Raw genomic sequence first — 14,683 nt, 5'->3', positions numbered from 1 at the left:
CTAGTCCGTGTGTCTCAGGATGTTGAAGGGAGCACTTCCTGGCTACAGCACCAAAGCGTGTAAAATAGTTTCTGAGACTATAAGGTATCATTTATAGGAATGTAAATGGATTGAGACCAGACACTTAGGGGAGTGAAGCAGAAGTGGGGGAACCGGCTTTCCTCCCACGACCATCCCCCTAGCCCTCCATCTCCGGTAGCAGGTGTCTGGGGTGGGAGCTATCAGGACCTGGACAGAGCCGGTGCTCTCCGTCTGACATGCGGTGAGAGAGAAAGAGGAGACTCTATCTGCGTGCTCCCTGCTCCCTCAAGTTCACAGCCTACGTGGGGCTGCCCCTCTCAACTCTGGGCCAGGATTCTCAGAAAAAAAAAAAAAAAAAAAAAAAAAAAAAAAAAAAAAAAAAAAAAACAGATGCGTCAGTGACTACTGAGTGAGCACTCCCTGGTGGGGACTCGGGACACAGCGGCGGGTAAGGTGGAGATGGTTCCTGCCTTGACGCACCTGCTCTCCAGACCAGCCCTGCCCACCAGACACAGAATGCTGGCCACCTGTGTGAGTCCACGTTTCCTGGTAGCCATTTCAAAAGCAGAAATGAATTCATTGTTAGCATTTTTGTTTCACGGAATGTGTCTAAAATAACATTTCATTGTGTAGTCAATATTTCACAGTTGCTAATAAGATTTTAGAAACTGTGTGACGTCCTCAAAGTCTGGTGTGTGTTGAAACAGAGCACATGTCAGTCCAGACAAGCCACATTTCAAATGCCTGATAGGCATATGGAGCTGCTAGCTGTACGCTGGGCATCTCAGGTCCAGAGGGGGGGAGCCAGCAAGATGTGTGAAGAGACAGCGTTTGCAGATGGTCCTGGCTTTCCGTGCAGGAAACAAGTGCGGGAGGGGGCAGAGAGAACCTTCCTGAAGGGCTACCATCTGAGCTGAGAGCTGACCTGTAAGAAGGACCTGACTATTTGAAGAACAGAGGAAGCTTTTTCCAGCGGCAGGAAGAGCATGAGCAAAGGCCCTGTGGTGGGGAAAGCTTGGCCTATGTGAACAGCCACCCACACTGGCTTGGAGGGAGCCTAGGGCAGGTGAGAAGAAAGAGGGCTTAAGAGAACAGTAGGGACCAAGCATGTAGGACCACGCATGGCCAGGATCAGGGTCCAAGCTTTTCTTCTCCACATGAGGGGAAGCCACGGGGACAATGTAAGCCAGGAAACTGCATCGTTTGGGTTGCATTTTACTCTCGGCTTTGGGAAGCCGGGGGGAGGCTGCTGCGGCAGCCCCATTGGAGGGGCCGGTGCCCTGGGACGGAGCGGACCCGAGAAGCTGGACAGAAGGGGGTAGACCCAGCATTTGGGAGTGTCCGGGCACTGCAGCCAAGAGGACAAGCAGACTGTCCACACTCAATGTGGGGGAGGAAGGAATTCTAGGATGACTCCCATGTTCCCTGCCTTGAAAATGTGGCAATGAAAGCAGGGTGTTTAGCCAGGGGTGGAAACTCGCACCAAGGATCTACAGATGGCCCCAGCTGTGGATGGTGTAGAGCAAGGCTGGGAGGGGCAGGCGTCGTGCAGCAGCTGCGACACCACTTGGACGACTGCATCCCGTTTCAGAGTGCCTGGGGTCAGGTCCATCAAGCAGCAAGTGATGGCGCAAGTAGTTGGGTCCCTGCCACCCACAGGTGAGACCTGGATTGAGTGCCAAGCTTCTCGCTTTGGCCTGGCCCAGTTTGGCTATTGTGGGCATTTAAGGAATAAACCAGTGTATAGGAAATCTCTCTGTCTCCATCTCTCTGCCTTTCAAACAAATAAACTAAATTAAAAAAAAAAAAAAAAAAGAGAAAGAAATGGCTGAAGCCTTAGCAGCTCTGGGACCCTGGGCAGGGTGAGCAGCTGTCACTGGACCTGTTGCTTCACCTGCCACGGTGCCATTGTATAGTGGTTGCCCTTTGCACCCCTACTTGGTCGGTAGGAGGGAAACCAAACCACACGTATGAGAGCAGTGTGTCAGGTCAAAGCCCTGGGAACAGACCCGCAGTTACTGGACTGACGACTTGAGTATCTCTGTGCCATTCAGCCCTTGCGAGTGCTGGTTGGTGCACAGCCTAGTGTGTCTTCAGTGAATCACGGAGGGGCTGTTTCACAAAACCATTCCTAGGAAGATGCAGAGGCCAGGTCTCGCCCTGGCATCCCCTTGCTGAAAACCCTTCAGTGGTTCACCGTGCTAGGCCAAGTCATGCTTCCTGCTGAGATGTCCAGGCCCTAATTCCCGTGATCTCAGAATGTGGTAGGCTACCTCGGAAGCAGGGATGAAGCTTGCAGATGCCACTGAAGCTGGTGATGGGCTGACCTGGAGAAGGGAGATGATCCTGGATTATTCGGGCGGGCCCATGGAAGCAGGATCCCTACAGGGGACAGTGGAGTCCGGAGGGTGGGGATCAGAGGGATGGGATGACAGAGCAGAGCTCTGCCCACTGCTTATAGTCAGTGACACCCACTTCAGACTTCTGCTTTCGAGAGCAGAACTCTGGCACCCTTCTGAGTTCCAGTTCAAGTCCCAGCCGCTCTGCTTCCAATTCAGCTCCCTGCTAATGGTCCTAGGAAGGCAGCAAATGATGGCCCAAGTATTTGGGCCCCTGCTACCCACATGGGATACTGGGTGGAGTTCTAGGCTCCTGGCTTTGGCCTGTTTTTGTGAAAGACAGAGAGAGGGAGAGGGGGAGAGGGGGAGAGGGGGAGAGAGAGAGAGAGAGAGAGAGAGAGAGAGAGAGAGAGAAAGGGAGAGAGAGGGAGAAAGAGAGGGAGAGAAAGGGAGAGAGGTCTTCCATCTCATCTATTACTCTCCAAATGCCTGCAAGATCTCAGGCTGAGCCAGGCTGAAGCCAGGAGCCTGGAACTCCATCTGGGTCTCCCACATGGGTGATAGGGGCCCAAGTCCATGTGCCGTCTTCCACTGCTTTCTCAGGTGCATTAGCAGGGGGCTGTAAAGGAAGTGGAGCAGTGGGGACTCTGATGTGGGATTCTGGAGTCACAAGTGATGGATTATCCTGGCCCCTAGGTTGTTTCTTGTATTTTCTGCTGTTCTAAACAATGTTGCAAAGAACGTCCTTATGGGAGTAGGGCTGGTGGGAGAATCGCTGGCTTGGAGGATGTGTAATTTTCAACTTCAGGAGGTATTGCCAAATTGCCTTCTAATTGCGAATGTGGCAGCAGCAAATGAGGGGGCCTGTCTCCCCATGCCCCCACGGACTCAGCGGCTCACAGAAACACTCATGTGGTTTTCTTTCTGTATTGCTGATACATTGCAAACCATATCTTATACATGTCTAATTTACCTCTCTCAATTGGCTTGCTGACCACTTGACTTTCTTCTGCCAAGAAAATCCCTATGAATTTCCTTTGTCCATTTGCCTTTCTTTTTTCAGGGGTTGAGGGAGGGTGTCATTTTCTCCCTGGTTTGTAACAGCTCCTCCAGCACCAGTCCTTTTTATGTGGCAGATGGATGGCCCCTCCCCCCACCCGACCCCATCTGTAGCTTGTCTTTTAGTCAAAGTTACTGTCTTTTGTTACATGGTGAGGTAGTTACAGAGCTATTGTTTCCTTTTGTATAAAAGATTTAGCTGAAAGGCAGAGTAACAGAGAGGGCAGGAGGGTGGGGCTGATCCTGTCTGCTGGTTCACTTCTCAAAGGGCTGCAATGGTTGGGACTGGGCTAGGCGGAAGTCAGGAGCTCCATCGTGGTCTCCAACAGGTGTAGCAGGGGTCCAAGTTCTTGGGCCACCCTCTGCTTCCTTTCTAGGTGCATTAGTGGGGAGCTGGATCAGAAATGGGGCAACTGGGACCCAGAGTGGCACTCTGATATGGGATGCTGGTGTCCAGGTGGCAGTTTAATTCCCTGTGCCACAACTCTGGCCCCTAGTTTTTTCCTTTATTAATAAGGATTTATTATTGCTTATCTAAGAAATTCCTTTCTCACCCTGAGATCACAAAAATTGACATAGATGTGTCTAAAATATTTGTTATATTTATTTTTTAATCCACTTGCATTAGGCTTCTGGTTTTCAACTCCAAGGAAGCATCAAGTGCACACACACACACATACACACACGTCCATTTCTAGGATCCCCGTTACTTTCCAGTGATCCAGCTAGGACCTGATAGGCTGACAGGGGTCTCCCTGCCCCCCCCCCCACTCATTCCTGCTTTGACAGCAGCCCTGCTGTGGTTCAGCAGAGTTGGACCCCCAACCCTGGTAGGTTGGTACTGAGGAGGGTGGAGGCCCAGCCCACTTAATGGTGATTGGCAGTTCTGGGTCACTGGGCGGGGGTGCTGCTGGACTTTCCTTCTCGGAGACGCTGGGTTCTCTAAGCTGAGTTGGCGCTTTATCTGCTTCCTGGCTTGGCGTGTGATCCGCCTTCTGCATTCTGCCACCCACCACCGTCAGTAGATTCCAGAAGAATGGGGCTGACCAATCTGGGACTTGGAGCTTCTAAAGTGATCCTTGTTCCTCCATCCATAAGCCGCCTCTCTCAGGTACTTCAGGTAACGTAATAAAAAGCTGACAAACACAACGCCTCAAAAAACCCTGATTGGATTTGGAAACATGCATTTCTGATATTGAGTCTTTCACCTAGGAGCATGGTATTTCTTCCATTTAGTCAGGCCTTATTTGAGAGACAGAGTTACAGAGAGAGAGAGAGAGAGAGAGAGAGAGAGAGAGAGGTCTTCCATCCACTGGTTCACTCCCCAAATGCCCACAACAGCTGGAGCTGAGCTGATCCCCAGCCAGGAGCTAGGAGTGTCCTCCAGGTCTCCCACGTGGGTGCAGGGGCTCAAGCACCTGGCCATCTTCTATTTCCTTCCTGGGCTATAAGCAGGGAGCTGGATTGGAAGTGGAACAGCCGGGACTCCAACTGGTACCCAAATGGGATGCCAGCACCACAGGCAGAGGCTTAACCTTCTGTGCCACATTGCCAGCCCCTCAATAATGCTTTATTTTTCTCTGTGAAAACTGTCAGAATAAAAATGAAGTCACCTATGTCAATCCTAAAAATGTATACATATACATATATATGCATTTATATAAAGCCAGGAGATTGTGAAGGAAGGATTTTTAGGCGTAACTGCCTGTTAGTAACTATCACAAAAGACTACCAGAACTGCATTGCACAGAGGCCACCGCACCAAGGACATCTGCCAGCAAGTGTCGTTCACTCTTGGGCTGATGACTCCCTCGGTATTAATCTCTGTGGCCAGAGGTAATTGTTTTAAAATGGCTGCTGAGCTCCTCCTCTTCAGGCCTTTCAGATCTTCCCCTGGTGGGGGGCACTTACCCAGCGGCTACGTTGCTGCTTGGGATGCCCACATCCCTGGAGGCGTGCCTGGTTCGAGTCCTGGCTCCTCTACTTCCCATCCAGCTTCCTGCTGGTGTGCAGCCTGGGAGGCAGCAGATAATGCCATGCGTGCTTAGCACCCTGACACCCATGTAGGGCTGGACTGAGCTGCTAGCTTTGGCCTGGTCCAGACCTGGCAGGTGCAGTCATTTGTGGAGTGGACTAGCACATGAAAGATCTCTGTATGTCTCTTTCTTGCTCTCTTTCAAATAAGATAAAAACAAATTGTTAAACATTAAAAATTTAAAAAGTACTTTCCCTTGCTTCAGTCTCCTTAAATATGCCTGTAGTTTACTATTTTTTTTTAAGATTTATTTATTTATCTGAAAGAGTTAGGGAGAGGAGAGGCAGAGAGGGAGAGAGAGGTCTTCCATCCGATGGTTCACTCCCCAATTGGCCACAACGGCCAGAGCTGCATCACTTGGAAGCTGGGAACCAGGAGCTTCTTCTGGGTCTCCCACATGGGAGCAGAGGCCCAAGGACTTGGGCCATCTTCTGCTGCTTTCCCAGGCCATAGCACAGAGCTGGATTGGAAGTGGAGCAGCCGGGTCTTGAACTGGCACCCATATAGGATGCTGGCACTTCAGGCCAGGACATTCACCCGCTGCACCACAGCGCCGGCCCCACCTGTAGTTTACTATTGCATGCATATACCCATTTTATTCCAAATTAATATAATTTCTTTATCTCTCTCTCTCTCTCTTTCTCTCTTTTCCTCCTCTCTCTTTCATTGCCTATTTTGCTATTCAGGTTGACACTTCCATGAAGCATTAAACTCCACAAGGGCAAATGCTTTGTTGGTTTTGTTTATTTATTTGAAAGGCAGAGTTACAGAGAGGGGGGCAGGGGAGTGAGAGAGACAGAGCTCTTTCATCCACTGGTTCACTCCTCAAATGGCCACAATAGCCAGGAGCCAGGAACTCATGGGCGGCAGAGGTTCAAGCATTTGGGCCATCATCTTCTGCCTTCCCAGGCCATCAGCAGGGAGCTGGATGGGAAGTAGAGGAGCCTGGACTCTAATTGCATCCCAGGAGGGAACACCGCTGTGGCTTAACCTGCTATGCCACAGTGCTATCCCTTTCTCTTGGATACTTAAGTGAAAACAATATTGGTGGACATCCATGCCAGACATGTATAGACAGCAGCATCTTCCACTCCGCCACTGTGTGGGGCGAGAAGCAGGGCTCGGGCTCGGGCTCGGGCTCCGGCAGTTAAAGCACAGCTTGTGGACCCGAGCTCAGTCAGCTATAGGATTTCACCCAGGAGGCCTTGGAAACTGAAGCAAATAATACAATGAAGTAGATGTATGTTGAGAATTCATTTGGCCAATAGTGACAGTATCAGTGACAGCTTTTAAAAAGCTGTCCTTTAAACATTATTTGGCAGGTGGGGAGAGGGAGAGAGCAAGTGCTTCCAGCTGCTGGTTCACTCCCTTAGCTCCTGCCCCATTTTAAAATCTCAGTGTCCAAACTTGTACCAACTCTACCTCATCAAATGTCCCACCAACGAATTCCATCTCTAGTTTAGTGGGTTGCAGTTTCCCTCCCTCCCTTCCTTTTTCTCTCCCTCTTTTCCTCTCTCCATCTTTCTTCTCTTTCCTCCTCCTCCTCCCCCTTCCTCTTCTTCTTCCTCCTCCTCTTCCCCCCCTCCTCTCTCTGCAAAAACCTTCAGGCTGAGATGTGGGCGGAGGGAGTGGGAAGAGCCAGCCGCAGGGGGAACTTCCGAGAGCAGCCGCGGTGTGCGCGCGTGCGGGAGTGTGCGGTGGAAGCGAGGGTCCCGCTGGTAGCCGCAGGGAGAGCAGACCTTTTGGGGAAGAGCAGGGCACACATGGCAATGAGGCTGGCAAGGTCCTCAGGCGCCAGACCAGTAAGGGCCTTGCTGGTCCGGCTGGGGAACTGCGTGGCGTCCTCGTCTTGACAGCGATGGGGAGCCTTGGGGGGCTGTACGCAGGGAGTGGGGGCGAGGCGGGGTCAGAGTTGTGCTTTGCGGAGCTGGATGTAGGGGAACGAAGTGGGCTGGAGGCGGCGGGCTCTAGCGGACTGGTCCGGAGGCCGCTGTGGGCGTGGGGCGAGTCGGGCATCAGGCGGGGCCTGAGAATTGCAAAGCTGCTTCGACAGGGGCCCGCGTCACCACGCGCCGGCTGACCAGGCGTCTAGGAAACTTGCCGAGGAAGGAGACTGTGCACCCTTGAGGGTAGGAAACGCAACGGCCACTTTTCCGCTCAGCGCTCTTGGCTCACGGCGGCGCGGCTGGGGGAGTGCCCGCGGAGGGCAGCCGGGCTCTGGTAGTGAGCCCTGAGCGTCGGCACTGGGGGAGGAAAGCCGAGCAGGTCGCCGGACCAGGCTGCGGGGATGCGCAGGAGCCTCCAGGGTGGACCCGGGCCTGCGGACCCTGCCGAGCGCAGGGCGCGTCGCTCATCCAATCAGAGCGGCGAGCCGGGCGCCCTCCGTCGCCTTGGCGACGGGACGCACAGGCTCGCGCTGCGCGGCGGCCGTTGGGACAGGGCCGTGGGGAATCAGGTCATGTTGCGGCCGAAGGTAGGAGTGGCGTCTGTCCAGATGCGCTCGTCTCCTTGAGAGAGGGAGAGAAGCTGCGGGAAGATTCAGAACCTGGGGGTCTCTCGAGGAGCGAGTCCCACAGAGGGAGAGAGACGTCCACCTCAGGGACTACAAGTCCCGGCACGCCCCGCGCCGCCCCAGCGGCTGCGCATGTCCCGCGATCCCCGCGTGCTGGCGGCAGGTTGTAAAATTCCGGAGTTCTGACCTGGGCTTAGATTACTGTGACCCGGGAGGAGCTGTGTTTTCAAATTTTCCGCCTCGGAGAAGCCTTTAGAGGTTGTTCAGCCTGCTACCCGCCTGCCTATCCATCCATCCATCCATCCAGTCACCATCCATTTGTCCATCCATCCATCACCCATCCATCCAGTCATCACCCATCCACCCACCCATCCGTCACCCGTCCATCCATCCATTATAGTAAGTGAGGGGGAGACAGAGACACAGAGAGAATCTTCCATCCACTAATTCACTCCCCAAGTCACCACAATGGCCCGGGGCTGGGCCAGGCTGAAGCCAGAAGCTTTTGTTATGCCCAGATAAGTAGATCCCCAAGAAGCTATCAGCGACCCGATCACACCAAAATGCAAAAGCAAGGTTTTTATTAAAAAGGTACAAGCCGTGACAGGGACCTCATCCAACCAACCGGCACAGCGGAGGAAGGAGGAAAGCCCAGGTCTTTGTTCAGGGAGCTTTTAAAGGGAAGATACCTCAGCAAGGGCTTAGGGTGCAGGGCCTTTTGTGATTGGGCAGGGCGGGAGGGGGGTCTCCGTTTGGCTTGGGTTCAGGGAGTTACTTCATTTGTTAATCTCTACTGAGCTGTCCTTGGTCTGCTGAGCTAGCTGTCCTTGGTAAGCTTTGATATCTCCGGAATGCCTGAATGCCTGCTTTTACAAGGACTCAGGTCTGCTATGGGAAACGGTGGCTGTTTTTTATTGTTTCAAAATAGTCACTTTGGCTCTTCACTTTACCCAGGTCTCCTATATGGGTGATGGGCTCAAACACTTGGTCTGTCCTCTGCTGCTTCCCCAGGTCATTAGCAGGGAGCTGATCGGAAGTGGAGCAGCTGAGACTCGAATCGGTGTCCACAGGGGATGCTGGTGTTGCAGGTGGTGGCTTTACCTGCTATGCAATAATGCCAGCCCCTTGAATTTGTTCTTTTCTCTGCCTCAACTTTCTCTATGCCAATCATGATTTAATTCTCAATATTAAAAAGTGAAACTATTTAAACACACACTGGGACACATATCATTTTTTTTTAATATTTATTTGTTTGAAAGGCAGAGTTACAGAGAGGCAGAGGCAGAGAGAGAGGTCTTCCATTCACTGGTTCACTCTCCAAATGGCCTCCATGGCCAGAGCTGAGGCGACCAGAAGCCAGAAGCCTGGAGCTTCATCCGGGTCTCTCATGTGGGTGCAAATGCCCAAGGATTTGGGTCATCTTCCACTGCTTTCCCAGGCCATAGCAGAGAGCTGGATCGGAAGTGGAACAGGCAGGACTTGAACCAGCACCCATAGGGGATGCCAGTGCTGGAAGCAGCGACTTTACCTGCTGTGCCACAGCACTGGCCCCACATATCACTGTTTTTAAGTATTATAAAAGCAGAAACTAGACATCACCTGAAATAATCCTTTCTTATCAGCCTGACTGAGCTGTTGAAAGGAGGGACAAGGTGCAGATGGCCGAGGGATGCAGACTTTTAGCCGTCTACACCGTGACCATCGGGCGTGGCTGACCCAGGTCGATGTGGGGAAAAGGGAGTGGACTGCTTGCCGTGACAGGCTCTGTTTTGGGGTTCTTGAAGCAGAAGCACAGAGCACCTGTATATTGATGGACAATTGTGTGCTTTCTTTCAAATGACTCAGAGGAAATAGAAATGCGAATTTACAGAAGCGGGGCTGTGGGTGTCGGCCTTGGAAGGGCATGCAGGGTGTGTGTGTGCACCTCACAAAAACAGGCCCAGAGGAGCACGCAGAGGGAATCACGCGTGTGCCAACTTCCGTCTCAACCCCTCCACTCAGAGGCCCGCAGGGAGCTCTCCAGAGGGCAGAGGGTGTGAGGAACCGATCAGGCAGGCGTGAACCTGGGCCATAGCAGAGCAACAAAGCCAGCCCCTGGGGAGGCGGGGCTGGCAGGGGTGTGGACACTCCAGGGAGAGGGAGGTGGGGCTGCCAGAGGTGTGGGTGCTCCAGGGGAGGGGGAGAAGGGGCTGGGGGGGGGGTTGGACGCTCCAGGGGAGGGGGAGGCAGGGCTGGGGGAGGGTGGACGCTGGAGTGTCCAGGGGAGGGGGAGGCAGGGCTGGGGAGGGTGGACGCTGGAGTGTCCAGGGGAGGGGGAGGTAGGGCTGCGCACGTGCGCGGGGGTGGGGGAAGGTTAGTGTGAACTTCCCTATGGGAGCTTTGGACATAAATCTGAATGAGCTTGAAAGGTGAGCACTGTTAACCCACCCATCATCTTGATCTGTGCCTTGTGAGTCCTGGGCACAGGATCCCACTGAGCTGTGTGCGTGGGCCCAGCCGGTGGAAACCCACACGACTTTGCACTATTGTAAGCCACGAAGTGGGTCGTCATTTCCCACCCAGCAATGGAAAACTAATGCAAAGTTGTTCGTTCTGCCCAGGACCAGTTTCAATTTCTCTCCCCTTAGGTGATCAGCCTTGATGGTACACGAGGGCCAGGCTGCAGGGGCTTTGCAGGGACAGGGTAATCCCCGCCACCCACTGAGGATTCGCAAGGTCCCTCTGGGTAGAAGGAATTCAAACTGCGCTGAGTCTGTGGCCCAGCCTCCTCCGGGGTCTGCGGCTGCATCAGACATCTCCAGCTGGGGTAGGAGGCCCAGGGACCTCTCCTGGAACCTGCTGAACTGGGGTCTCAGCACTGGGATTCAGGGTTCCCCTTTGGGGCTGGAAACCAGCCGTTCACTGTGCTCCCATCTGTGGGGGGAGCCCGCGGGGAGGCGGGCCCTCAGATACTGGGGGGTGCCTTCGGGGCAGAGGAGCTCCATCCTAGACTGTCTGCTGGACACAGGGTGGCCTGCGAGGACGTGGCCAGGCCCTGGGCGTTGTGGAGTGCGATGGTTTCAACATTTTGTATTTTGTTTTTAAAGCCAGAGTTTTTTTTTTTTTTTTTAAGGTTTATTTTATTTATTTGAAAGAGTTACAGAGAGAGGTAGAGACAGAGAGAGAGGTCTTCCATCGCTAGTTCACTCCCCAGATGGCTGCAACAGCTGGAGCTGCGCCAACCTGAACCCAGGAGCCAGGAGCTTCTTCCGGGTCTCCCACGTGGGTGGAGGGGCCCAAGGACTTGGGCCATCTTCTACTGCTTTCCCAGGCCACAGCAGAGAGCTGGATCAGAAGAAGAGCAGCCGGGACTCCAACCAGCGCCCATATGGGATGCTGGCACCTCAGGCCAGGGCTTTAACCTGCTGTGCCACAGCACCAGCCTGGTTTCAACATTTAAATTGAGCTGGGCAGGCAGGATTGAGGTGCAAAAGCAGTTATACCCTTTTCCTTTTCTCATTGCAGAATCAAAATTTTAAGGGCCATGGAGTGTCAAAGGGCAAAGAGAGGTGAGTAGTCCCACAGGATCCAACAAACAGGAAAGGTTCCTGTCTGCTCACCCAGCTCCCTCCCTTTCTCCTTTCTTTACTTATACTAAGAGCAGTAGTAATAATAATAAACAATTATGCACTTGCCAGGCCCTGGGCCAAGGACCTTTCTCGTATATTATCTGCAAGTCCTCACCACGCCCTTTGAGGTTCTGCTCAAAGTTGTGTCCATTTCACAGATGGAAAAGGGGAGCTCAGAGAGGCGAAATGGCCAGCGCAGGGTCACGGGTCTGTTAGTCACAGAGCTCGGTGGCCTGCAGGGTGCCCCTCTGCCTCTGCCGTCTTCCTGCTCCTTCAGCAAGCCTGGGGGGACTGACGATGACTTCATTGTCAGCTGTGCCTGGCCCTCAGTGACCTGGATGCATGACTCAGCACCCTGAAACAGAGTCGGCTTGCACAGAGCGGGCGTGAGCGGTGTAGACTGTGCTGGGGAGAGGCCATGTGCACTGCACACACCAGAGCAAACATTTTAGAGGTTTCTGCTCTCTGTTTCATTAGCTCTGTCTGTTCTCACCGAGGCCTCTCCTGTCCCCACGGACCTTCTCCATCCTTTCAGGGGGCACCCACCACCCACCCTTCTTCACCTTTTTTCTCCCCACTCTGACTCTGTCCCATGCATTTTAACTCTCAGTGACCGATGGAGCAGCTCAGCTCCATTCCAGATCCTGCCCAAAACTACAGCCCTGCCTAAGCAAAGCGCTCCAGCCAACAGCACCCATCCACCTATTTTACTTAGGCAAATACCAATTAGAAATGTATTCAGCTACAAGTACCAGAAAACCCACCTAATATACTTTATTAATTTATTATCCTCACAAATCAGAGGGCCTAGAGGTACAGTGGTTTAATAATGTCAGCACCAGCATCTCTGATTTTTTTTTAAAAGATTTATTTATTTATTTATTTGAAAGTCAGAGTTACACACAGAGAGAAGGAGAGGCAGAGAGAGAGAGAGAGAGAGAGAGAGGTCTTCCATCCATTGGTTCACTCCTCAGTTGTCCACAATGGCCAAAACTATGCCGATCTGAAGCCAGGAGCTTCTTCCAGGTCTTTCACATTGGTACAGCAGCCCAAGGACTTGAGCCATCTTCTACTGCTTTCCCAGGCCACAGCAGACAGCTGGATCGGAAGTAAAGCAGCCAGGACTCGAATCAGCGCCTACATGGGATGCTGGCACTGCAGGCGGCAGCTTTACCTGTTACGCCACAGCACAGGCCCCTGTGATTTTTTTTTTAAGATTATTTATTTGAGAGATAGAGCTAGAGAGAGAGAGAGAGAGAGAAGGAAAGACAAAGAGAGAGATCATATCTGCTGGTTCACTCCCCAAACGGCCGCAATGGCTGGTGCTGGGCCAATCTGAAGCCAGGAGCCAGGAGCTTCTTCCTGGTTTCCCACATGGGTGCAGGGGCCCAAGCACTTGGGCCATCTTCTGCTGCTTTCCCAGACCATTGCAGGGAGCTGGATGGGAAGTGGAGCAGCCAGGACTCGGACTGGCGCCCACATGGGATGCCGGCACTGCAGATAGAGGCTTAAGCTACTGCACCACAGTGCCGGCCCAAGCATCTCTGTGATTATCTTGAGTCTTTCCTCATGGACACCAAGTGGTTGCTGTAACTGAGCCTTTATCTTATGATCATAACAACAACAACAACAAAAAAAAAAAAAAAAAAAAGAAGAAGAAGCAGCCACAGCCGCCGGGGCTGGCGTTACGCTGTTGCTGTTTCACCCTCCCTCCCACTGCCACACAAACTCTAGGTTCTGCTTTCCCCATATTGGTGCTCAGGACTCTGGATGCATGGCGACGCTGCGTGTGTCCCGTTGTTTACCACAAGTGGTTCATCCATCTTCCTTTGAAAGGCTCTTCCGTTAGTGTTGGTTTCCGCCCCCTCTGGAGCAGGCACGGAGACCAGGATGTGACGGCAGGTAGTTTATTCCGAAGGTAATTGCCATGAGCACCGGCAGGAAGTGGGGAAGTGAGATGCCGAGCGAAGGAAATCCACAAAAGATGCTAGCGACAGGTTAGTACTGTGGCTGAGTGGGCTCAGTCCCACTGGGGGTTGCTGGGAGACAGTGAAGACTGACCGCAGGCCCCCTGATGGAGGGGTGGAGAGCTGGGGCGTCCTTGTGCACCAGCTGCAGCCTGTTGGTTGCCTGTTATGGGGGAGGCCAGTTAACCACTGGCTCCTCAGATCCTCTAGACACTGGCTGCACAGCCCAGGGCGGCCGGAGAACTCCCCAAGCAGCTGCTGGCAGTGGAATGTCCTCTGATTGGCGCCACAGGGACAGTGAGTGCCCGGGGTATGGGCAGACCCCCAGTGGGGTGTGCTTCAGGCTGTTTTCATTAAAAAAAAAAAAATCTACAGTTGCAGTCACTGTGTGGGGAAAGCATCCTGCCTGCTGCTGGTGCGTTTGCTGCCGTTTCTGTAGATGCTTCTGGAGAAGTTGAGGAAGTTCCCCTCCGAGAGTTTTCATCCTGAATCAGTGTTTCCTTTTGTCTGTTTCCTTTTTTTTTTTTTTTCCAAGATGTATTTTTTTTTTTTAATTTTTGACAGGCAGAGTGGACAGTGAGAGAGAGAGAGACAGAGAGACAGAGAGAAAGGTCTTCCTTTGCCGTTGGTTCACCCCCCAGTGGCCGCTGCGGCTGATGCGTTGCGGCAGACGCACCACGCTGATCTGAAGCCAGGAGCCAGGTGCTTTTCCTGGTCTCCCATGGGGTGCAGGGCCCAAGCACTTGGGCCATCCTCCACTGCACTCCCTGGCCACAGCAGAGAGCTGGCCTGGAAGAGGGGCAACCAGGACAGAATCTGGCGCCCCAACTGGGACTAGAACCCAGTGTGCCAGCCCCGCAGGCAGAGGATTAGCCTAGTGAGCTGCGGTGCCAGCCTTTAAAGATGTATTTATTTATTTCAAAGGTAGAGTTAGAGAGGGAGAGACAGAGAGAGGTCTTCCATCCGATGCTGGTTCACTCCCCAAGTGGCTGCAATGGCTGGAGCTGTGCCGATTCGAAGCCGGGAGCCTCTTCTAGGTCTCCCACACGAGTGCAGGGACCCAAAGACTCGGGGCGTCTTCTATTGGTTTCCCAGGCACATTAGAAGGGAGCTGGATCGGAAGTGGAGCAGCTGGGACTTGA

At 53.1% G+C, this 14,683-nt stretch overlaps 1 protein-coding gene across 15 annotated transcripts in view; it reads left to right on the top strand.

Annotated features, from left to right (window-relative positions):
- TTLL9 (tubulin tyrosine ligase like 9) overlaps positions 1-14,683 on the top strand; it is a 56,865-nt gene that overhangs the window by 225 nt on the left and 41,957 nt on the right. For 3 of the 15 annotated variants that reach the window (XM_089307216.1, XM_051845135.3, XM_070051968.2), the window contains exons 1-2: positions 7,866-7,927; positions 11,471-11,514. Coding sequence is in view for 9 of the 15 variants with exons in the window: in XM_051845135.3 (XP_051701095.3) it covers positions 7,913-7,927; positions 11,471-11,514 (59 nt within the window). In the remaining 6 variants the exon portion in view is untranslated. Of the gene's footprint in view, positions 1-7,082; positions 7,928-11,470; positions 11,515-14,683 lie in introns of those variants that run through there. The other 12 variants (XM_008256157.5, XM_070051969.2, XM_089307215.1 and 9 more) reach the window with 10 other exon arrangements.

Source organism: Oryctolagus cuniculus, chromosome 11, assembly GCF_051225735.1.
Source record: "Oryctolagus cuniculus isolate XC-2025 breed Fujian yellow rabbit chromosome 11, ASM5122573v1, whole genome shotgun sequence".
NCBI classification, from domain to species: Eukaryota; Metazoa; Chordata; class Mammalia; order Lagomorpha; family Leporidae; genus Oryctolagus; species Oryctolagus cuniculus.
The sequence above is the reverse complement of the archived record's forward strand: the minus strand, read 5'-3'. Positions and strand labels throughout refer to the sequence as shown.